The sequence below is a fragment of the Halichoeres trimaculatus genome, unplaced genomic scaffold (genome assembly GCF_033239565.1).
Source record: "Halichoeres trimaculatus isolate MK-OKI-2021-1 unplaced genomic scaffold, fHalTri1.1 fHalTri1_scaffold_9, whole genome shotgun sequence".
Taxonomy (NCBI): domain Eukaryota; kingdom Metazoa; phylum Chordata; class Actinopteri; order Labriformes; family Labridae; genus Halichoeres; species Halichoeres trimaculatus.
The window spans coordinates 10,886,023-10,911,262 of record NW_027437188.1 but is presented as its reverse complement, the minus strand read 5'-3'; the positions used below and the strand labels follow the sequence as shown (position 1 = coordinate 10,911,262).

At 41.0% G+C, this 25,240-nt stretch overlaps 3 protein-coding genes across 6 annotated transcripts in view; 1 reads left to right on the top strand and 2 right to left on the bottom strand.

The window, feature by feature from the left end:
* The window catches only part of usp32 (ubiquitin specific peptidase 32), a 66,849-nt gene extending 60,027 nt beyond the window's left edge, over window positions 1-6,822 (bottom strand). For all 4 annotated transcript variants that reach the window (XM_074679249.1, XM_074679250.1, XM_074679251.1 and 1 more), the window contains exon 1: window positions 6,422-6,822. In XM_074679249.1, the coding sequence (XP_074535350.1) occupies window positions 6,422-6,479 (58 nt within the window). In that variant the 5' untranslated portion in view covers window positions 6,480-6,822. The remainder of the gene's footprint in view (window positions 1-6,421) is intronic.
* Window positions 6,823-8,022: 1,200 nt separating this feature from the next.
* Window positions 8,023-13,814, top strand: LOC141797570 (uncharacterized). The gene is made up of 6 exons (XM_074679062.1): window positions 8,023-8,297; window positions 9,203-9,298; window positions 10,198-10,310; window positions 10,483-10,606; window positions 13,151-13,323; window positions 13,401-13,814. Exons 1-6 carry the CDS (start codon window positions 8,258-8,260, stop codon window positions 13,464-13,466), a joined length of 612 nt encoding a protein of 203 aa, XP_074535163.1. The 5' UTR covers window positions 8,023-8,257; the 3' UTR covers window positions 13,467-13,814.
* Window positions 13,815-20,175: 6,361 nt separating this feature from the next.
* appbp2 (amyloid beta precursor protein (cytoplasmic tail) binding protein 2) overlaps window positions 20,176-25,240 on the bottom strand; it is a 31,320-nt gene continuing 26,255 nt past the window's right edge. The window contains exons 11-13 of the mRNA XM_074679061.1: window positions 24,411-24,601; window positions 23,997-24,162; window positions 20,176-21,848 (exon numbers count right to left, since the gene is read on the bottom strand). Coding sequence (XP_074535162.1) covers window positions 21,586-21,848; window positions 23,997-24,162; window positions 24,411-24,601 — 620 coding nt within the window. The 3' untranslated portion in view covers window positions 20,176-21,585. The remainder of the gene's footprint in view (window positions 21,849-23,996; window positions 24,163-24,410; window positions 24,602-25,240) is intronic.

Here is a 25,240-nt window from a genome sequence, read left to right as displayed (position 1 = left end):
GCGTTTAATTTAAACATTAACCCTGATTTTACTCACAGAATTGTACAACAGCTCTGAGAATAAGTCACACCACAATGAGGATGTAAATGTTTTTATTTTTCATATTTTGCCAGAAAATCTTTAACCAAGAGCGTCTCAGTTTCTCCCCCAGAAACAAAAGCTGGATCCAAACAGACGTGGTTTGTAATATGCTCGTTTTTTTTCCCTGACATGTGGCCGCATGGCAAGAAAACTGTAAACAAAGTGAACACAGAGAGAACATTTAACTCAGGAAGTCTGACTGAATCTGCTTTTACTACAGGAAACGACCTGAGCGTAACCTTTCAGGACACGGGATGCTCCCTGACTGCTGTCCCACCGCAGCCCGCTCCGATGAAAACTCAGCCTGTAATTGCTGCAGTCCAGACTGCTGTGGGAATTAGGGAGGCCTGTCATGTGACCGGTCAGATAAGGCTGGATGGCTGGATAATTCCACCGCCTGTGAGTGAATGTGTGTGTGTGTTTATGCGCGCGTGTGTGTGTGTGTGTGTGTGGTCACATGTGATCATCAGAGTGGGAATGGCAGTAGGATTGAGAAATGTTCAGACCACCACACAAAGAGTGGTGGTAATTAAAGCGGATCAGACGTGATCTTTAGGAGCGAGAGACTCCTGACTGGAAACGACTTGAAAAACAGCTTCAAATAACTGGAATCAATGTGGAGCTCAGCAGGATGACTGCACAGATATGAGTGTCCTGAGTCAATGTGTAACAGCTTCCCTCTCAGTACCTGACAAAGTTCATCTGTGGCCAACCCAGAGACTGAAGTCCAACATGAAGGCCAGCGGGTTCACCGTCTCATATGAGCGTCCTGATAAATGCTCACCACATCTTACATAAGGGTACCAATAGGCCTGTCACGATAACAAATTTTACTAGACAATAATTTTCCAAAAAATTGTCATATTATAGTGATATTATTGTCAATATCATTTTGATTTTTTCCATTTTTTCATTGATTTAATTATGATAAATGGGATAATAAAGTGAGTACGCCATATCAAGCAAGAAACTTTAATTTCTTAAGAGTATTTAACTGTAATTAAAAGGTCAGGATCTTTTAAATAAAATAAATTAAACAAAAATATAATAAATTTAACAAACAAGAAAGAGAAAAAAAATACAATGAAAATGAAATGGACTCTCTTTTAGAAAAAAATACATGTCAATGAAAATAATTAATACTAATAAAAAACAATAAAACATAGACCCTGTCTCTAAAGAAAAAACAAAACTCCAAAAAAACCCCAACAACAATAAAAACTATAGCCTAAATAAAAGGGAATTAATACAGTTCCTGAATTGTTTGTAACATGTACTTTTTCCCAGTCAATCCGTACTGTCTGTCAAACATTTTTAACATTTCTGGCTTTCAACCGTATTGAAGGACTGCATTTCTTTGGCAATGTAGCTGTCTTCGAGCACCCACCATTTGGCGCTTTTATTTCTTTTTACTTTGCAGACCAAAAGCCTCAGTAAGAGCGGATTGTCAAAGAACAAGGCTCCGCTGCACCTCCCCTTCTTCTTCTTCGTCGCCACTATTTTCAAACAAATGCGACATATCAGCTCGTTGGTGTTCATGAGCTCACACTTTGTTCATTCTGATAAAAAAACAAAATATTCCCACACTGGGACTGTGGCAGGCGGCTTAAGAAGCGTATCTTTCGTGCCATCACTTATATTAGCGTGTGTCCTCCTTACCCCTCAGGATGCTAGCTTCAGCTCTCTCTGTGTGTGCGCAAGCCGCCCCGTCTTCACCCCAAAGATCGCATTTTTGACATATGCTCACTCCGTTATAAATCCGCTAAATCCGCTATAGAACCTATGCACCCCGATGTTAGGAAAGATAAACGTAGTGAGCCATCTTCTCATTCAGCCTCTTTGGTAGAAAGAGAGGAGGAAAACAAACATGCATGCACGTGTCAGTTTATCGAGGCTGGCAAACTTACCAAGGACGTTTTTATTTATCGTTCGGTTAATCGATTTGTTGATTATCATGACAGGCCTAGGTACCAACTTTCTGACAGTGCCTCAGTTGCACCACAGATTCAACTGGAATCAAGAATTTAAATCAAATTGGGTTGAGTTCTCCAACCAATACTGCCAAAATAAAATCAGTGGTGCTCGTATGCTCACCAAAAACCATTACTTCACAGATTCTGTTTGGAAACTGCACCGTTATTCAGAGGCCTAAGAGATCATAACTTTAATCATATCATAAAAAACGTTTTTAAGGAAGATGTTAAACCTGGACTATTGGAAAATTGAAAAAAAATACAGGGAGCTTTTTACTATAGACAATAAAATGTAGGCATGACTGATTCAGTGCTACTTTCAATCAATCAATCAATCAATCAATCAATCAATCAATCAACTTTAATTTGTGGAGCCCTTTACAACACACAAGGTGACCAAAGTGCTTTCCATTAGATTTTAAAATGCAACTCTTAAAATGAATCACTCAACAAGTGCAGCTTTTACACGGTTTCAGATTTTAAATTCCAAAATCTTCAGCTATTATTGGTAGAAATTGTAGATACCCAACAGAAAACAGTGCATCTTAATTTTTAGTATCCTGTCTTGTACGCTGAGCTCCCAAGGCCAGCTGTCAAGGACCTCTCCTAAAAAGACAAGCATGTCTGTGTACGTGCACAGCAGCCTGTGACTGCATTATTGTGCATAATGGTGAAAAATATCAGGAATCTGGAGAAAAGGCTTCCAAAGGACCAGAATCTGGTTTCTGAATCCCCAGTCCATCAAAAAGAGAAGTGCTCCTCTCCTGATTCCTCACCACTCAATGAGGGCCAGTGTGGAGGGGACGCTTTCAGCCCAGTCATAAGTGGATGAGGTGAGCACCAGGAGGAAGGACATGACATCAAAAGCAGGCTGTGAAAGCTGCAGTGCAATGTTCACAACACGAGGCAAACAAAGCAGTGACCTGCAGGACACTTTCTTGCGCTCCTATCAACGCTGTATGAACACACAGATGTGCAGACATCTCCTGAGTGTGATCGTCTCGAAAATGGTTCTCTTTCCTCTTGATGCATGTTTTGAGTCAACTTGTTAGTTGCTTGTCTGGGCACTCACCAGTCAATGATATAAATGTCATAACCCCTCCTCCCACCTGCTTGAGGTGAATTTCCAAAACTTTTCCTGCTGCATTCAAGGAATGAACCATTACCACTGTTTACTGAATTGCAATTTTGTAATCCTTCATTTCCATTTCTTAACTAGCTGAAACAGAATGTTTTAAATTGTTGCTAGCTGTCCTTCTTCGTGAACTTTTACTGAAACAAGTCTTACAAACTTCTGATCCTCCTCAGAGATGGTGACACCCTCACACTGTCGACATTTTCTTCCACAATAGGCCACAAAAACAAAATCAGTTCAACCAATAGTTGACTTCTGCCTATTTAACCGTCTGTGAATGAGCAGTCTAATGAGCAAGCTTGCCAGCACTGACCTGATGTGATGAAGATGTGATAAGATGCTGATAGAGGAGGGAAGTGAGACAGAAGATGTGTTACCAGCACAGTAACAGCACAGACTGGAGCTGAATCCCTATATCTATTTCTTTCTTTAGAGTTTCCCTCTTTTCTTGCAGACCAGTCTGTCAAGGTGATTAACTCTGTCTCATCTGCCGTCACTAATGCTTGTCTATCTTAAGGTTGTGTGAGTTCAACTGAGCTTTCACTTTCCTACAGATGACTTGCTGTTCAGCTACATAAAGTCTGTAAATTATGAAATATTCTGATGATACAGCTGTGATATCTAACTCAGGCTGCACCAAAACACAGCAAAACTGAAATCTAAGCAAATCTTCAAGTGTTATTTTTAGTGGAAAAACTGTCTCATTAGGCTTTTCTCTGGACTTGTCAGGTGAATGTAGCTCGTGTTAGGTCTAATAAAACAGTTTCCACTAAAAATATGACATGCACACTTGCACAGATTTCATCTTTTGCAGTACATGTTGTGATAAAAGTAGTCAAGTAACTTTATAGTACTGCTCCTGAGATTAATACAAAGAAGAGAGAGGAAGTTGTAAATGGTTCTCATAATGCTCTTCTCCTTTTTCATGCCTCCACATGAACACTTAAGTGTAGAGATCGACTATTTATTTCCCAGGAGGGAGCTCTGAATCTTTCAGCACAAAGACAAACTAATGTGTTGAATCCTTCACCCACTAAGATCTTTTCAGGCAAGATGACACATTCTTGATTTATTTGTTTTTCCTATAATTTGCCCATTTGGATATTATTCTGGGACTTCTGTGCCCTCACCAGAGATGAGTTTGCTGCATAACCAAAAGGCTTTGTTTTTAGCAGGTTTAAATGTGGTTTACATTAAAATATATAATCTCCTGTATATTGCGGTTACTGCTGAAAAACGTACAAGCTCAAAGTCCCACTGTGGTCATCGTGGATCACAGTTATGTTGCTGTTTTGTAGCAGTTAACAATTAAACTTTGAGCAACACAATATTTCTCATCCAATTGATTTAATAAACAGTACACAGTCTGTGTATTATGTTTTATTTTTATACGATCTGTATCGTCAAGGGCCTGATTTCCTGTCCTGGTTGAACTTCTCTGACGCGTGCTTGGAGAACACACTGCAAAAAGAGACGTAGTACGTATCTTTATCAGAGTGGGGAACCACAGCAGGCACATGATGGAGCTGAGACATGCCTTGACGCTCCCTGTGTGAATTGAGCTTCAAGTGCTCCAATAGGTGAAGACCAGAATAAAACTCCTTTATGGTCAAAAATAAACTTGTTGGCAACATGTTATGATCCTTTGCACCTTTTATGGTGTAAATGTATGGAAAAATGTTTGAAAAATTGCTGCACTTTAAAGAAAATGCACCTCTAACAGCCCAGTCAAAAAAGATAATTTCATGTCATTTGCCTGTGATAACAAAGCTAGCTGTGGTTTATGTTTTAGGGGTGGCTGATTCATTTTCAAGGTAACAATGGATGGCATGCTCATCTCTATGTGCCCCTGCCCTGAAGCCCCCTGTATGGTTTTTCTGATGTCTGAGCTGTTGTGTCAAATACATCAACCTGTGAATGATGTATACAATGTAACTTATGCAGAGCTACTGCGCTATGCAGGACCATTTCCGTCAGACAAAACCACGTTAGTCGATCTTTTAAAGCCACAATCACAAACGACCTGCCTGTCTCACATGGAAAGGCTAAAAATCCGCTAGACAAGAGCTAGATCAAACAGTCTGGAGACATTTCTCTGTGAACTTAGCTTCCTAGCTAACTACCTGTCGAGCTAAATAGAGAAGCTAACAGCAGCACGAACATAACCGTTAGCACACTATGGTGAAAAACGCTTCAATAGTAAACACAATATAATGCCAGATTAAAAATTAAATCATACTAAAAGATATCTTCACTTCTATTTTGGCAAAGCCAGCCCATCCCTCCTGGGTTAGCCAACACTAGCAACGCGTTCGTTGCCATCGGAGGAATCTCAAATCAAACCTCCTTCAGAAATCTGTCAATTCAACGTGACCGTGCTTAAAAGCCAAACTAAGCGTACTACAAACTACCAGGCAGCACAATTTACATTCAACCAGAAACAATGACTAAATCGGGATAGACACTACCATCACAGCTACAATATATTATATAAACTTTGACAGGGAATGCTTCCCTGCTGCAGCAAGCGGAGGACATTTTCGGGTAACGGCTACTGCGGAATATACAAGCTCTACGTTTGTTTAACTTGAGAATAAATAAAAACTGGACAGACTTTCTCGGATTTGCCCAGCCCGAATTAGACAACACACCCTAATTGTTCTGTTAAATGTGTTTTCTTTTTTTCCAACAAGTGTCAATCATATTTATTTCGCAACGCCACTTAAACTCATGGGTTTTAACTGTTATTCAGGACGTTCCCCTCTGTGTACCGGTGTTCTACCGTATAGTGCTACTTATCAAGTTGTGTTCCTAAGTGGCCCTGCGCATGTGCAGAGCCACAATGCTTAGCGAAGAATCCACATTTGATGCAATGTACTATTCTATGAAGACTGATTTTTTTTCTACGTTGTAATAATGGATGTTGCACGAACGTATAGTAATGTGATATAGAGCGATTTTCTAATGAGATCATAATCTGATGCGGTATGGGTGAGTTCTTCTATAACCCGAAAAAAGGTTAAATTAAAAATCACCAAAACATGTTTATAGTATTCCTACAGTACACTTATAAAGAAAAACCCATACATAAACCACGAATTGTCCGCCTTCCTGGCAGTTCGCGCCCGGTAGCGTTTTTCGACAAGGCAGCAGATATCTTCAGAACACCGGTTAGCCTAAAAGCTGTCAGTTAGCTGAGTGGTGGATTTAGTCCGTTGCTCTTGAAGCTTACCTCTCTTCACGGCCTCGTCAAACGACAGGAATCCTATCCTCGACTCTTTGGCCCCCATGCTCCCCTCATTTCATGGCGATGTGAGGAAATAAACGTTCCCAGCTGAGATGATCGGGGTTGTTTGTCTCCTTATCTGTTTATTGTGAAACGAGTTTCCTGGTGCTGTGTTTATGTGGTGAACGGGTGAATGTTTTCAGCGACGCCTCCATTCTGTCACATGATCGGACTCTACAAGTCAGTTGATCAGATTCTTTAAACGCCTGAGAGACCGGCTGACGTGGCTGACACAAAGATCTTACTTAAAATTCCAACTAATCATCCAAGTGTTTCCCCTGGCTTGTTACAAATAATAAAAACAATTTTAGTCATAATGCGCCGTCATCGCACAAACCATGTGTGTGACTGTACGATGGTGACAAGAGCGAGTAGCGTCATCTAGTGGATACTGCGGTAAATTATTCTTCTTTGGAAGTCCGGGGTAGACGAGTTTTTTATATAGTATAAATTTAAAAAATGGGCTTCCTAAAGATAAACAAATAAAATAGAGAAAAATAAAATGTTAATAAGTGTGTGTGTGTGTGTGTGTGTGTGTGTGTGTGTGTGTGTGTGTGTGTGTGTGTGTGGGGGGGGGGGGGGGGGGGGTAATAACTAGAATCTAAATAATAAAGTTAAATACAGCTAAAAACTGCAGTCTTATTCTTGGTTGTACTGAAAAGACAACCTTTATTGTCCTCTGAGGTGAAAGCAAATTTCCCCAAAGGACAATTAAGCTGAAGGCGAAGAGGGTGTCCTGACAATGTATCTTTAGAATTTCATAATTACCAGTATTAATCAAACATTCTCATAATTTTGGTTTATGCATCTCCTTATTGTGAGTACACATCGTATCACATTTCAATAGATGTACAATTTTGCTCCTGTATATCCTAATCTAACAAACTGACTTGTAATTCTTCATTTTTTATTTATCTTTGATTATGTTATGAATTTGTCAGTAAATAGATAGATATCTATTTGTGTCACAGGGGGGGTTCCACAATGTATAAATGATATGATAAATAAATGAATTATAAGCAAAGAAGAACTCTTTTTTTTTGTCACCACAGCGGCCTCAAGTGGCTAAAAAGTAAGCCTGGACCAAAAAGGAGTGTCGTACATTCATGTATGTATGTATATATGTATGTACGTATGTATATATGTATTTATTTACTTGATCAAAAATGCATTTGTTCCAAAATAATTTCAAGTTTAAAATTAGCTTTAAATGAGTAAAGTTGGCGTTTTACTGGGACAGTGAGGCTTCTAACAGAACCCCTATGAAAACTTGTCTGTTTCATTTTTTCTCGCCCATATCTTCAAAATCTAGCATTATTTCCTGTGTATTATCAAAAGATTACTTTTTCTAACAAGTATTGACGACATCGGGATTATGTGTAGCTATCACTCAATAAAATAATTGTTACCAGTCAGTTTTAATGTGAATGCTGTTAAGTTTCCCTTCCCCTTCAGTGAAAGGGTAAGGTGTTGTTATATTCGTGGGTTTTTTAAGGGGGTTTGCTGCGACGCTCTGACGGCGCTTTCTTTAGCTGCGTCATCAGGCTACGTCACGTATTTGACATGGAAACGGCTGAAGCACGCTTCATTTAAAGCGACAAACTTCACCTTCTCCTGGATATGAAACTGGTTTATCAAATATTAACATGAACAGGTCAGAGGATACATCATTCAGAGCGACTGCTTTGGCTGGTAGTTGGGTCAGGCAGTAAACGAGGCAGGTTGCATCATCTCTTCCGCGATGAAGCTCCGCTGTACTTAATATAGCTGACCGCCTGTGACATGGGGCAACAAATTCTGCTATACTGGCCAAATATTATCGGTGAGCGACACTTAATTCAGCTTTTAGAAACTGATTTTGTTTTTCATTAGGGTTAAACAGCCTAGAATAGATGTTATAAAACAGAGAAAACTGAAACTGCGTCCTTTACTGTAAACACATAGACTGTCTGTGGACTATTAGCTATTATAACAGCAGTTCAGAATTTATTAGGTTCAAGTATCGTAAAAACAATAAAATGAAGAATATTAACGCTGAAATGTAACTGTGGTCATACATATGTTGTTATTTTGTGTTGGAATAAATTTCGTTGGCTGTAGGTAATCATAAAGACACGCCTTGTTAATTAAAGCTCTGGTGACGATATTGAACCATTGAACCAGGTTGTATATAGGTTTTTAATGTCGTGGAGTCCGTATTTTTGGCTTAGTGTGTATGTGGTTTCTGGTTTTTCAGCAGCCACCCTCAAGCAGATTTTCAACGAAAAGCAACATTTAGCACTTCTGCATAGCATTCCTTTTTCCAAACCAAATGTTAAAGCTCGTCTGAAGAGTTTTTGATGTATCTGAAATTGTTATTTTTTTTTTTACTGAAGCCTCTGCATGACTCTAAATGAAAATGAGAAAACAATTGAATGGATTAATGTAATTTTTCCATTTTTTAAACTTCTGTTGCAAGGTAGATGTCAAACAAAGTCATCAACTACCCTCAGCCAAATCAGACGTTGGAAAAAAAAACCCCTCTAATTGATAAGTGAGACTGGGAAGAGAAACCAGGTGATTCGTAATTTCCCATCAGGACAAAATCAGCACAGAAATGAGATAATTTTGTCACAAGGTGGCATCAAAATCAGCACAAACTGAAGCTCTGAAGGAGCATGAAGTAGTATGAAGGAGTGATTTAACTTAGCAGTGCCTCACTTGATGCTGATGTTTCTTGTCTTACAGGCTACATCAGGATTGGCCTGTTATTTTCTGCATGGGCTGCACATGAAACTCCAGCAGTCTTCATCATTTTATACTCCATATCCATCTCTCTTGATGGTAAAGTATCTCATTGTTTTGCTGTAACTTAAATTTTTTTTTTAAAGTTTTTAAAGAATAGTTATCTCTCAGTTGGGATTAGGCCCCAGTACCAAATTGTGGTGTTTTAATTGGAATATACCAATTTTTAACAGGTCACAAAACACCTTGGCTGACAATTCTTACACATTAACAGGCGGTGTTACATTTCATTTCAGGATCGTACCATTCAGACAAACCCAGCGGCTGTTTTTGCCCTGTTACTACATTTGTTATAACTTCACATTACACATTTTAAAACAAGAAAAATATTTCATCTAATAAGCCGAAATTGTGTTTTATAACAATGTGCTTCCAATCAGTTGTTTACCTTTCCTGACTGTCAGACTTTGAGGTTAATTCCAGTACGTCATTGCACACAACCTAAGTTATATTGGACATGTCCAAAGTTCAATAAACTTCCTCTCTGGGCGGTTTAACAGAGGACATGTTGTCTAATCAGCAGAGAAAAAAAAAGCAGGTACGAAGGATGATAAAAGAAATGTTTCCTGAAATCCACTCAGCTGCTTCTCACACCCAGTCTTAAAATGAGATGACACGCTAGTTTTGGCCACATTAGTGTTTGTGAGACTTTCAGGTAGTCTGAAAATCTAAGCTCTGATTGTGTTTAGTGATTCAGCACTGAGCAGATTTGTGTCTCAGTGTAAATGTCTGATCTGGAACAGATCGTTCCAGACAGAAACAGAATGAACTGGGATGTCGTGGTGGGTTTGCAGACTGTTTCCAGCTCTGAAGCCTGCTAATACCTGATTGGTTAATAAATGTCTTCAATAATACAAGAATCCATTCACTTCCAACAGGAAAACATATACAAGAAAAGCTTCAGTGTCTGATGTGTTGTTGATGTTTCCTGTGTCAAGGAGTGGACGGCTGGCTGGCAAGGAAGCTGGGACAGACCTCCAGGTTTGGGGCCTGGCTGGATGTGGTGGTGGATAACGTAGGCAGAGGGATGTTGTGGAGCCAGCTCTATGAGGTCACACATTAACTCACTTTCACTCATGAATACAAACTCCTGAAAATGTCCTGCCTCTATGCTCCTGAACTCAGCATGCTTGAGCTGATTCCTGCAGACCACGTGGACTTGCGGCTCTGAATCTCACCTGAGTGTTTGATTATTCCTCGTCCTGTTTGTCGTTGTGTCACAGTGGGGCTGGCTGGTGTCTGCTGTGGAGTGGTGTGTGTTTGTGTGTAACCACAGCAGCAGAGGAGACCACTGGAAGAACAGCTTTAGCAGCAGCCCTCCAATCATACGAGCCATCATGGACAAAGGTAAAAAAAAAAGAAAAAAGACATCATTGTTTACAGACTAAAGCCTGGTGGTTGAACTCTTTAATCTGGATTCACAAACCCACCTGTTTGCTATCCAAAATTAGACTACCCAGCTCAGTTTTGCCTTTTTTTCAGACACTACACTGCAAAAACCAAAATCCAAGCAAGTTGTGTCTTAATTTTAGTAAATTAAAAAAAGTCCAGAAAAAATGTCTAGTTTTAAAGGGGCTGTGAGGAGTTTGAAAGTGATCTTGAAAAACTCTCCCTTCTAGATACACGCCTTATCATAATCCACACTTTAAAATGAGATTATCAGCGCCGATATTGCTGGTTACAGGTTGTTTTAAACTGGTACTTCTTAGCTTCCAGTACGGGTCGACCAGGACCAGATTGATTTACTACGTCCCTATGACAGCACCACGCTGGTTGACAAAGTTTAGTGGTGAGAAGAGATAAAACACAGAGATCTGTGTTTCCAGAAAAAGGAAAGAAGAGCAGAAGAAAACTAAACAGGAGAGTGATACAGTCTGGGCTAATTAGCCTCTAGCTCGGACTGTATCACTCTATAACACAGGGACTAAGCTGTTTGTGATAATGTTCATTCCAACCCACAGTCAGCAGTTATTCTGCAGTGGTCTGTTCAAACTTGAGAGTCTATCAATAAAATGAAGAGTGAGGTTATGTTAGCTCTGCTTGATAGGTGACTGGCAGGACATAACCAGGATTTACTAACGTTACACATTACAGACATGTCTTTGAGCACCGAGCTGCCAGCTGCGCTAAATATAAACGGCTACTAAACTACTGTACAAACTGACGGTGTTTTCTTGTTGTCATGTTAGCCTACAGATATGTTAGAGCACCAGGCTGCTGATGTCACTAACATGTTAACATGTAGCCGGCTGCTACAACGTCTGCTGGATGTCACATTTCAAACCATAGCACTATGTAACTGTACTGATAAATACCTTACCTCGGCGTGTTGTCACCAGTAAAAAGTTGTCTTGAACAAAGAAATTTTGTTTTGATCTGATCTCCATTTAATTCCAAAACAAACACGCCTCACTAAAAGTAATTTACGACAGTGTGCAGAGACTCTGGGCCACAAGGTGGCGAGGGAGTGCATTTAAAACAGATCATCCTCATAGCATCTTTAAGATACAAGGGGTGCATCTCAAAGCGATAAAGTTCCATCCTTCCTTCCTCCACTTGCGTCGTTCACTTACGTCTTAGTCCCTCCCACCAGAGATGCATGGGAGAGATGCGAGGAAATGCAGAGAGGAGAGAGGATGGAGGAGATTCGTTTTTAGAGAAATGGGACATTCTCTCCTTCAGAGCGTCACATGAAGCGCTGCAATAACTGATAAAACATAAACAGTAACAGTAATTTGTCTGTTCCTTTAACCTGTTAAACACACACGTAACCAGGAAAAAAACCTGCTCTCTGTTTATTCTGTGTGCTGTTTAGAAGCTCATGGATCATTTTTCTGGTAAAATGAGTAATTGTGACATTATTTATGAATTATTTAGCCTTAATCTAGAGCCCATCTGATCGTGAACTCTGAAACATATTAATGTAACCTAGTTTATTGTGTTTCAGGAAGATATTATTTATTAGTCCGTTTTCAGTTTAATCCTCTGTTATATTGATTTGATGATGGTTGTGTTCAGTGTTTTGTGCTTTAAACTCACAACAAACACTTTATTACCAGATTTATGATCAGTTTCAAATGATCCTCAGCGCCTGTTCTCAGCTCATCTTTTCTCTCTCGTATTAAACTCCGTTGTGTTTGTGAAGTTTCATGTAAAGTCTGAGCTGCTGCAGCGTCCAATCAGAGAGTGATATTCCATATGGGGGCGTTTCTGTCAGTGAAAAGACTTCTGCAAAGCCAGGTCCTGTGTTTCCTGGATCATAGCTCCTCCAATCAGTCTCCTCCATCCTCTCTCCTCTCTCCTCTGAGCACAATTATCACTTTGGGACAGTCTTCAATATGGCGACTAAGAAAGTACTTCCCGTGCCGCTGAGGAGATAGGACGGAGGAGGCACGAAATTAACACATTGAGACGCACCCTAAGAGACAAAATGATTAAGATGCCTGAATTTGTAAAATTGAAAAAAGAAATCTGCCGATGGGGAAAAAATATTCAGTGTCTTGTACTAAGACATGAAAAACTTAAAATTGACATTAATTGTCTTGGAATATCTTAAAGTAAGATGTTTTTCTGGACTTGTCTGTTGAATTTTGCTCATTCTAAGTCTAATACGATTTTTTTTATTTAGGTATTAGAAAGAAACACTAGCTTTTTTTTTTAAGTTTTTGAGGTATGTGTATGATGAAGCTCACTGACAAATTTAAATATTGCCAGATATTCCACATGGGAATTCATATTCAAGGATCTTTAAGTATGGCACCCCCTGTGGAGTTTGGTCCACAGAGGGTGCCATACTTAAAGGTACTGGAAGTTGTGTCTTCTTTTCAATAAATATTTCATGCTAATGGTCTTCAAGACCTCACTGAGTTGGCTTTTGCGTGTCCCTGTCAGGGTTTCGGACTCCCCTGGGCCTGTGGGTGGTGAGCGGCCTGCACTGCCTCCCTGTCTGGTTGTACTGCTCTCAGAAAGGTTTACTCTCGCGCTGGATGTTCCTCCCGCCCTGGATCCAGACTCTGGTGACGGGGCTGCTGGCTGCAGGACGCTTGCTGGCTCTTTTAGTCGAGGTAGAGATGATAATCATAAGTTCACCACCTTTGAGTTGGGAATCATGGTTTACAACCCCTCACTCTCTTCTCTGCAGATCTGGTGTATTCGGACACACATTGACTTCCTCACCAGTGATGACACAGACAACAAGAAGGGCTGAGAGGAGCCTCAGAAATCAATCTCAGCTGTTCTACAGTCTGCACACGAAGAAACTTTGACTTATAAGTGTCTGAAATATTTATATATTTTTTTTTTTTTTTGAGGAAAAATCTGCCACTGCTGCAAGAAACCATTGGTTGTGTATTCATGTGGACAGTGTGTCTCCATGTCTCAGCTGTCAGCCAGTTGTTGTGTTAGCATCATGTAATTCAAACTCCTCAGGAAAAAAGACTGAACACTTATGGGCTCTAAGAGTTTTGGTTTCACTTCAGGGAGCTTTTTTGCTGTCAGTGTTTTTGTACAGTCGATCGCTGCATCATTTAATGATTAAATTACTCTGTATATAGTCGTTATGTGTCTGAATATGTTATTGCGTCACATCTTTTTTTTGTCTGTGGATTTACAGCAGGGAAATCATACTAAAAGATGTTTGGTTTGTTTTACAGTGGTTCTTTGGAGTCGTCTCATGTGTTCAGAGGATGCTCAGAGTAAAAATGAGTCTGAATTGTCTGTATTGATGTTCCCCCTTGGTTCGAGGCCATGTCCACATGTAGCTGGGTGTCTGGGAAACCGCATGTAATCTTTTACGTTTAAGCCTGTCGTCCAAAAGAAACTGCAGCTTTACATCACTTAGAATGATGTTTTCTGAAACTCCGGCCAAAGTGAAGATTTTGGAAAACTCTGGTTTCATGTTTTTGTTTGGATGCCGGTAAATAGAGTTTTCTGTTCTCAAACGTCACAGCTGAATGATGGGGGCTCAGTCTGATATGCTGGCATGGGTTTACGTCAGGAAAACACTGCCCATTATGGGTTTGTTGTGCTTGGAGCCGCACTCACTGGTAGATTTACCCGCTGCGTGTGCATGAAAGTATTTTTTTAAAACGGATACTCATCCATCGCATCCATCATAAAGGTGGAAAGATCAGGTGCAGCTTTGAGTCAAACTCCCCACAATTCTGCTGAAAGACAAAATTTATGTCACTCAAATTTTAAAATCAAAAGCTGTTGGAGGGTCTAATCCACCCACTCCCACTTCACCCTGCGTGGTTTTTGAGTGCACTCAGTGGGGTGGATCATGTACATGAGACTCGTACAGAGAAAATGTGTGCGGGTAGAAGGTTTAAGGAGATCTCCATCAAGGTGGAGAGGAAATGATTCCTGAATTTAGCCAGGAGAGAGGGTACCAATGTGCAAATTAATGCAATGAGCAGTTTTTAAAGGTTGATGTAATGCTTACTTTGGCCACAAGATGTTGTCTTAAACTGGATAAACCACTCTCATATTTCTTCTGAGGTGACTTTCATTTCTTCATATTTAGGAGTATTTTATTTTTTAACAATGTTCTCATTTTTACTCATCCCTCAGGACTCACTCTGCGACACATGAGCCCTTGTTTCACCTGTATCCTAATGAACGTTTGTTAAAGGTGGGCAGGAACACTGAGGTTTGAACAGAAGCAGGAAAAACACGTTTTTTGTGTTCAATGATATACGTTTTAATGTTTTTGCAGCTGACAGTGAAGCAGTAACAGGACAACAGTGAAAACACCCCCTCATCACATTTGGGTCGAGCTCTCAGAGAGTAAAAACAGGGCTGCAGGTGTTATCACAGCTTTGTGTAGCATCTTCAACTTCTTTACTTCTTTTCCCAGCAAGCCCTTGACCTTTGACCCTCCCACCCATCCAGCTCTGACGCTGTGAATTATCACTATAGGTTTCAGCTGCACACATTGACGACATGTTGGTGTTATCAGCCCTGTGTCTTACATTCCTCAGTCAGCTGGTTTCTCAGGGTTTGGTAAGAGAAAATACAGCCTAAAATACTCCAACACTGAACACACACAAAGCCATGGAGACTTAACGCTTGCAGCGTCATCTGTAAGGCTATCACTTCAGGAAAGTTTCTGTTTTCTGCCTCAGACTGATATCAATCCTTCAGAGAAAAAAAAACAAAAAACATCAATTACTTTGTTGGCTGTGATGCCACCAGACTCCATCTACAAAAATGTTTGTTTTCAGTATCAGGACACAGGAGTCGCTGCTTCATTTGGTTCTGTTTGTTTGAGTTCTGGTGTGTCCCACAAGTACTTCACAGATATCCAATATGATAGTTTGAAACACCAAAGAATCAGAGTGATCAGAGAGGTGGAAAAAGTAGAGTTTTTGTACATGGAGTTTGGTAAAATCAGCTGTTTTCTGTAACAAAACCTTTACCCTGCAGGGGTTTGTTCTTGTAATACTGTTACAAACATACTAACTGAAGTTTCATTGATAGGGAAAGAAAAATTGAGCTCCAGGAAGAGCAGGGAATGCTTGGTGAAGAATCCCTGCAGAGAAATACTTTTGATTTACTGTAAGATGTTTGTTGTTGAACCAAAAACATCCATATCAACACTTTTCAAAGGTACCAGATGCAGAAAAAGAGTTGCTGATCTACTTCTGACCTGCTTTTTGCAACCAGCAAGGGTCTTACATAAACCACCAGACTTTATTGACAAAAACTGTAATTTTACCCCACATAATCTGGGATTTTCTGCTCAACTTCTGCTTTAATCTGTCAGATTTCATTTATCTTGAGTTATACAAACATTCATTTGAAATTTGACTGCGCTGCTGCGAGCATAAAAGTGATATAACATCAAAAACAAACCAATGGAGGTAAATTTGCACCTTGTTTCCTTGATGAGGTAAAATTGGTGCTTTGGTCAGTTAGACCAGAAGATTTCAAAAAGAGAGAAATTACCATTTCCTGGTCTTAAAAGAGGACTACTTCTTTCCTGAAAGAATCCCAATAAGAATAGATGTCCTTGTAAACAGTTCAGAAGGCTGACTTTGGCTCAACGCCCAAAGATTTCACTGCCAAAACTGAAATCTAAGCAAGTGTTTGTCTCATCTCAAGATATTAAAGGACAAAAATAACGTCTGAATTGCACAGAGAAACTGCAAATGGGGTTGGAACAATTTACAAGTATTTCTACAAGCAAGTATTCTGAATTAGGGATGCCCTGATTACCTGATTGGAAATCAGGGCCAATCACTGGGTTACAGACCCGACCGAAATCAGACATTACATCCCAATCAGGGATTGTGTATATATATATATATATATATATATATATATATATATATATATATATATATATATATATATATATATATATATATATATATATATATATATTTCTGAATTTCTATTTGGGATAAATAAAGTATTTTTCATTTCATTTCATATTGTCAAGGGCATTGTTTTACAAAGGTTTTGCAAGTTACCTCTTAAGATACATTGTACAAGGCTCCATTGAGAAGCAAAACGTTTTTTTGACCAACATAAACTGTTAAAAATGATTTTGAATATAACATTAAGTGCAAAAATATTTACTTTTTTCTTGAGTCTGATAGTTTTGAGCACATGTGGTGCAAAACAAAACTCAAAACAAAATCTAAGTCAATTGTAGTATTCTGACAGACTGTATCTATAGACTCTATTAAGCCCAAGGAAAACGTGTGATTAACCATGATTAATCACAGAACAGACGTGATCAACTTGATTAATCCTTTGATCACTTGGCAGCACCAATATATGTTCATTCTCTTTATCTTTTTTCAAATCTCATCAGATTTGATTTGTAATATTAATTGTTATGTGATACACACACATAATATTGATAACATCTACTTGAAACTTAAACAACATGGTCAGGACATGATAAACTTCTTCTTGTCCCTCCCAGTCCTGATTTGCTCTTTTTTTTATGTCTCATAACTCTTTTTTTTTTTTTTTGAAAAATTAAAGCTTCGTATTAACGTAACTGCCACTGCGTACAGACTCCACTCCACACAGAAACAAAGCAGGACATGACATCACTTTGCTGAAATGACACATTTGGTTGACTAACGTAAAGCGGAGCAAAACATGGCGGGGGGGCTTATTGGGACTTCCCCAGTGTAAATACAAAGAAATGAACCAATACAGTTGTTCCACCCACCAGATTTTTTTTACTCTTCACAAACAATTCAGGTGCCTTTTTGTTTTTTTTAAGATATTGAGTTTCTTAACCTGTCAGGTGAATGTGGCTTATATTAAGTCTAATAAAACCTTTGTTTTTTTTTTACTAAAAATAATCCTTTACCACTTGCTTGGATCTCAGTTTTTGCAGTAGAAGGTAAAATCACTATTTTTGTCAATGGAGTCTGGTGATTCAACAGCATTTTCCTAGACGAGGAAAGCATCTTGCTCTAAAATATGTGTATCTTCAGGAATACTTTGTTTCTGTAGTTAAAAAATCAGAATAATAATCTAAGGATTATTTTGCAGAATCCCTTTTTTTCTTCTGCAGCCTCCATTTAAAAAGAGTAATTTTGCCTCCCTGAACCAGGAGTTTTACCTCAGCTTTTTTCAGTCTTTGTCAGTTTACACACTAACGTCACTTAAATAACATCAACAAACCAATCAACACAGACAGATGTGAGCAGAGACTCCAGAGTCCTGCAGGGTGAAGCTGCTGGTTTTACCAGTGGCTTCAAATATCACCATGAGACCGCCCCTGAAAGGACTGCCGTTAGAGCATGCTCAGTTTGTTTCTGCAGTTTGAACAGAAAAACCTTTGAGAAAACACATCTATGTTGCTTTCATAGATAGGGAGCAGAAAATGCATGTCAGCCTAAAAAGACCAGAATGCATTGCAGCAGATGTGCCTAAAATAAGATTCAGTGTTGGAGCATCTTAGGTTGATTTTCCAGTCAAATTTCTGCTTTTATTGTAGGAAAAGAACACATGTACGACCTCTGATAGTAGAATTATAACATTCATTTCCCTGTCTGCTCAGGAAAATTGCTGTGTGCTCATGTGTGTGTGTTTGTCAGGTGGAAGGGGGGGCCAGGAGGGTGTGCCTGTTGAAGCCAAAGCACCAAGAGTGTCGCTGAGCGTCCGTTTAAGGGGGGCTAAGGCTGGACCTCCTCAGCAAGAGCCACTCACATCACTGCTAGAGAGGGAGACGTCCGACAGCACTGAAGCAACAGCAAGGCAAAGCTCGATTTCCTCATTCACTTTGAATCGACAGAAACACTGTGGGGCGCTTCTCCAAGGCAGCAGAGTCCAGAAATGGTGCAGAAGGTTTGCTTCGACTGGTTTTGGACTCCGTTTTTACATTTTCCATCAGATCAAACTCAGTTTGAGGCTCCACAGTCTGACAGAGATGATGGAAAAACAGAGTCCAGGAAAAGTGGAAACTTTGCTTTGACCGGAGATAATACCAGGAGGAGAGGAAGATACCAGACGCAATATTGAACACACACACACACACACACTCAATCTATATTGGTCCCATTGCAGTGCCCTTAAGGGTCAGATAGTTTCATTAGCACTTAGAAGTATGGGTCCGTCTACAGACAGATAACTGCAGGCTGGTGTAAGGCTGATCATCATCAGTGGAGCACTCGGGCACCCAGAGCTATATCTGTGTTTATTCACACACACACACACCCACACTCCTCTTTAAAGTGGAACTCTGTGCCTTTTAAAGCTGTGTTTTCATTCCACACACCTTAGGGTCTGAATGAGTAACAGGTAAGGAAAAGTTTGGGCTTGCTTCAGCCTGCAGACACTGAAAAGTTGCAATACCTGTATGAGAACTATTCCAAAGCACTCAGAGCTCCCCCTGGTGGCTGTCTGCAGAACATTCATAAATGTTTCTTGCAAAAAGTTCCTGTCACAAAGATGATTCTCAGATGATGTTTGGTTGAGTTGAGTTTTTTTGGCTGTTTGATGCTACAAAGAGGGGAAGTGACCTCATGATGGTCAGCTGTGTTGACTAGTGAGGCCCCAGATTATCAGCGTAAAGAAGAAACAGTGAAGGGAAACTGTGCCAACACTAGAATCACCGAGCTGCACAGAATCATGGGTGTCTGCTGAGAGAGCCACCAAGCTTCCTCAGTAAGGTGTACAGGTTTTTTGATTAGAGGAAGAGGTGTGACATCAGACTACACCAACCAGTGCGATATTTTAGGGAACATTGCAGCTTTTTTGGCTTTATTTTCCCCCAGAGGAAATGGAGGTTTGTCGTCCATGTTTGTTTACAGTCAGTAGGAGAAACTTAATGTTCCAGGTCTTTAAACACACTGAGTGCACTGAGACTTCTAGTTTTTTTTTTTTTTTGTCACTGATCGTCTCAGATTGTTGCTCTATTCACCTGACACCACTTTTAGGATCCCTTCAGAGAAAGACTGCTCATAATATCAAACCCTGAGATCATTTTTAAGCAGATCAGACATTAAAGCAACCAAACAGTGCGATAATGAAGCTCCTTTCACACCTGAGCTCCTGATAGCTTCATGAAACTCAGGCCCTTGTGTTTTATCAGTCTGCTTTCACAGTTTAGTGTCCCCCCGTTTGGTTTTGATGCTGATGCCAGGGACGTATCAAACACATGTATCAGGATAGATAATGAAAACAACTGAAATCAGCAGCAGAGAGCGTAAGCACAGCTGCTTGACTGCTCGACTGTTCCTGAATGCTACCTGCTGTGTTCACAAAATCAGCTCCCTCGACTTCTGGCAGAGGCTGGCAAGACCGAGTCTGGCTGTTAAATTTGGTCACTAAGTGTTAAAAAATGATGATGCTCCCACCAGGAGTTTTGTGCCTGTGTGAAATTAACACCACAGTAGTTTAACTGCACAGAACACAGGAGTTGTTGCTCTAAAGCTGGTGAGATGTTTCTGTTTTTTTGTTGTTGTAGTGGTCTTTTAACTAGATTATTTCAGCACACAACAACCAGAATAAAAACTTGACTGGGGCAGCAGTCCTCTCAGGTTCTGCAGGGTTAAATTACAGTTTCTTTCAGAGGAGCTTGGCAGATATTAAGGAGTAATAACACACATTTATCGTCTTTCTCTGAAGAAACACTTTCTGAATTTTGGCCAGTGGCAAAATCACTTTCACAGGACGGGCTAAAATTTAATGTTTCTCACACCCCAGCTCGTCACAAGCAGTCCGCTGAAGCCCCTCTCATGTTTTTCTATACTCTTAAGCCATTCAGACCCAAAATGTGTTGTAATTAGAGCCAGGTTTGAACACAGAGTTCCCCTTAACGAAAAACGACGAAAAATACAATGACAGGCCATCTGAGCCTCTGAGCGTGAGGCCTTTTCCTCTCCTCCTGGTTTATTGTGGTAGTGTTGTTCAATTTCTTTAGCATTCATGGCCCACTCAGTAAGAAAAGCATAAACAAAAGGGCTACATAACATACACTTTTGCATATAAATTATTGGCATTTTAATTATTCTAGATCAGTTCTAAGCTGGAAAAGAGATAAAATAATGTGTGTAACAATAAAACCACTGGTTCAGCACATTCCTCTGTTTGAAATCTCTCCTCCAGAAGTTTTCTTAGGGTGCACTTTCATTTCTTTGCAAAGAAAAAAGAAGCCTTCACTTGAAACTGAGGAGTACAATCTGCAGTATTATTTCACTGTACAAGTGTCCAGAAACACCCGGCACGTTCCATCTCTGGTCCTCGTAGTGACGACGCTGGCGGATGAGGGTGTGTGTCACAGACGTGTGTTTGTTTGTGTGTGTGTGTGTGTGTGTGTGTGTGTGTGGTTCAGATGTGTAGCCCTGGAGAACACGGTTTGGGTCTGTGATGAGTCTCATGGCGTTCAGAGCTACACTGGTTCAAATTTAAAAAAAAGAAAAAAAGAAAAAATCTGAGGATCCCCAACTGAAAGAGAAAAGGCGAGCGAGATGAGAGAAGAGGAGAGGTCATTGGTCATCCTTACAGGACGTTTGAGGTTTTTTTTTGAAATCCCACCCTCGGTCAGTTCCTCTCTTCTCTCAGAGAGAAGCTTCATTCTGCTCTGTGGGTGAAGCTGCGTCCAGTCTGCAGCTGCATCGTGGTGCTTGGTGTGGGTGTCGATGAGGTTCAATAGCGGTGTCTTCTCTACGTTTTCAAATCCATGACTAAATGTGTGTGTATGTCCGTGTGTACTGGCAGCTGACTTGCCGGTGATGCTTGAATTTACTGTGTTACTATTTTACTGTGTGCAACTGGAGCATCACATCACAGGGCTCATTTCTGTCCTCACCGACCCACAAGTCTTTTTCTTTTGTTCCTCTTCCCTCATAAAATCAACCAAGACAGGGGCGGGTGGGGCCCATGCTCTGAGCCAATAGGAAAGCTTGTACCACCTCCTGGGTCTGCTGTGGTGTAGTGTTGACGTCCTCCAGGGCATCCGCCACAGCAAACTGCCGGTCCCTCAGGCGGTTCCAGTTGGACAGTACGTTGTGGTATTCAAACACCTTCTCGTAGTTTCCCACTGAGTTGTAGAGTTTGATGAGACCTCTGTAGTCGTACTCCAGCCCGCTGTAGCCCTCCCCGAACAGCTTCTTACCTGAGGGGACATGAAACGTCACACGCTAAGTTTAAAGTGGATAGGTCAAATTATACCATGGTCAGTGATAATTCCAATGTCAACTGGCGTGCCTTAGATTGGTCTAATGCACGCCAGTTGACAGTTAGTTCGGCAAGTTAAATCACCATTGTATTACTCCTCTGTGCGTGTTACCATAGCAACGCGTCACACACATTTCAACGCATGCGAGAGCAGCCTGCGCTCCTACTGGGCCCCGTCTCTAAAGCCTGGCTCACACTACAGGATTCTCGCCCCGATTTAACCCTGATGCGGTCCTCCAGACAATAGGGGAAGAAATCTGGTCGGGGACTAAAATCCGCCCCGACGTTCAGCCAAGATTATCTTCAAGTGTGAGCGGCTGACAGATGAATCTTTAGCCCTACGATCGTCTCACAGACTCGTCGGAGCCGCCCCGATAATTTTCAAACATGTTTGATATTTATCTGGATGATTACAACATTCATTCTCACTGAGGATGACAACAGACAATTAGAAAGAGCCCCAGAGACCAGACAGCAGGCTGAAAGTGAAACTGAAAGGCTCCGGGTCAGCTGACTGCGGGCTCCACTGGCCCACTTGAGCCAGTTCAATAATGCCTTTAAAAATTACACATAACCACGCCATTTTCATACAGTAGCAAACTGTTGTTTTATCAGTGATCGGTGTGAGATCATGCCATTATTGGCTGATACAGCAACAGTTTGACCTCTGTCCCTCTGCGTGCGCTTAATGGATGAAAGGCACCGCTGCAGACAGCTCCGTTTCTCTCTCCTCCTGTCCCACCAGTGCGCTAAAAACCTCAGATCAAACAACTGAGCACATGTGGAGCATCACTCTCTCTGGTCAAATTATTCATTATTTCTTTTAAAGTTTACAGTTTGTGGGACCATGGTATAAGCGGATTAAACAACTCGGAAGCGATCATTAGACCGTTCTAAGGCACTCCTCGGAGTAACACCACTCCGCTGCGCGTCGTGGAGTTCCCACTCCACGTCGTGCCTTAGAACAGTCTAATGCACGCTTCCTCGTTGTTTAATCCTTACTTAATACATATCTCTGTAGTTCTATTTCTGGGCTTTCCACTTCTTAATCCAGAGGACAGGACAATGCAAAGAGGATGAAACAGAAGGAGAGGAAATAAGGGGTCGCAGGTTGGACTCAAACCCAGGACAACTCTCTCGAAGGCCCCAGCCTTTCACATGGGGTGTGAAACCAAATCGCTCTGCTTGACCAGCGCCTCCAAAGCTGCCTTAAGCAAGGGGCAAAACCAGGTCAGTAAAAATGAAGCCTATGAGGTATTGCTAAAAGTCTGTCGAGAATCTGGTTAAGGTTGGCTGCAGAAAAACCGGGAGTCATGTACACACCCAGTCATAAAAACAGACCTTTAAGGCATTAAAAAAGCATATTTACAGCCTGATTCAAAAAACGTCTTGCGTCTAAAACGCTGATTTCACTATCAGCACACACTGTATGGTGAGTGAATATTTTTTTTCTATCTCTGCGGTTTAGACGTTATCAGGATCGTTTGATTTTCCAATCAGAGGCACAGCTCAGGTCACGTGACCATCGGGTGCCCAGTAGCTGCTCAAAGAAAAACTCACAGCCGGTGTCATAGCAAGTCTGGCTGCGTCTGAGGTTTGGCTTCATTTCACGGTTTCAGGAACAGGCGGGTGATGTCGCGGATGCTTCATCCATGTTGTATACAGTCTATGGTCTTCAGGCACAAACCTGAACATTGTCTTTGCTCCTCTCCGTTTTGTTGCTCGAGACAGCTCTAAGAGTCGACATTAATGAGCTTCATCATACAGAGCGAAAACTAAAGCCACTTTTCCACCAGGATGAGCATCGTAAATCAGACTGAGAGACTGAACAGACAGCAACCTGCGCACTCATATAAAAGACAAAAGAAGCAGCAAACTGGACAAATATCTGCTTAATGAAGGAAGGCCGGACTCAACACAGGTCCGTGTTATCCAAAGAGACTGTGGACATCGATATGTGGCTCTAATCTAAAACAGAATCAGATCCAACAATCCAATCCACCTAAAATTAACAGTAACAAAGTAATCTGTGTCTTAATTTGACCAAACATGAGTAACCCCGCCCCCTTTCCCCCCTAGCTCTGACCAATGGCGATGGAGCGCAGGTAGAGCCTCTCTGCGTCGTCATACTGGTTCATGTCGTAGTTGTAGAGCGAGGCCAGGTGACCCACTGACAGGGCCACTTCGTAGTCCTCGTGGCCCAGGAGCTGCTCCTTAATCTGGATGGCTTTGATGTGCATCTCCTCAGCTTCCTGATACAGAAAACAGACGTACAAACACACACACAGACATCAACATGAGTCTTCTATCTTCTGACAGCCTTACAGAAATTTAGAGGATGAGCTTCGTGAGTGAATTCAAACGCTGGAATTTTCACCTCAACTCCTTCTGTAATTTTCCTGCTGGACTTCTGAAACTAACTCTTAAATTTATTTCATCACAACATAAACCAACAGTATCACATACAAATACAGATTCTAGAAATGTCACCACATCCTACCTTAAACTTCCTCATGGACTGGTAAAGCCGCCCGAGGTTGCCGTAGTGTTTTGCTGTCTGGACATTGAACTCTCCGAAGGCTTTCTTTGCAAGCTGCAGTGAGGAGAGGTGGAGGTCATGAGCTTCCTGCAGGAGGCGCTCTTCTGTTTCCTTATTGTGGCAGTCGATTGCGATTTCCTCCAGGATAAGAGCTGACGAGGAAATATCAGGTGTTAGACTTAGGGGGGCCATTTACACAACAACGGTTTTACGGTGAAACGCAAAAGTTTTGTTGGGTTTCAGCCTCACGTTTACACAAAAACAGCATTTTAATTAACTTGTGAAAACGGCCTCCAGAGTGGATTTTTTTCTGAAACGCTGCCAACATGGTTGCCGTGTGAACAGTAAGTTGACGTTTTCAGTGGAAGTACTGCATCATGCTCTGCTTCTCGTGAGCACATAGAACAGGACAACAGTACCAATGTTACGATCGTCGTGGACTGTCGTGTTGTGCTTGTGCTGCTCAATCTGCTGAATCTGCTGACTGTCTTTATACAATATGTGCATCTGTTGCTCCACTTCTGCCCTTATTATTCCCCAATACACCAGACGATCAACCCAACTCTACTTCAGTGGAGATCAACCAAAGCTGCTTCTGGCTGATATTTATAGCGCCACCTACTGGCATGCTTACTACAGTGTTTTCAGTCCCTCTGCATTTCTGTGTAAAGCCAGATTCTTTTTACAGCATTTTAGCATTTTTGGATGAAACGTTGTCATGTCAACTGGAACTTAGCCAGAGCATCCTGCCATTTTACTCTGTCATGCTTTTGGAGGCCTGATTACTTCTT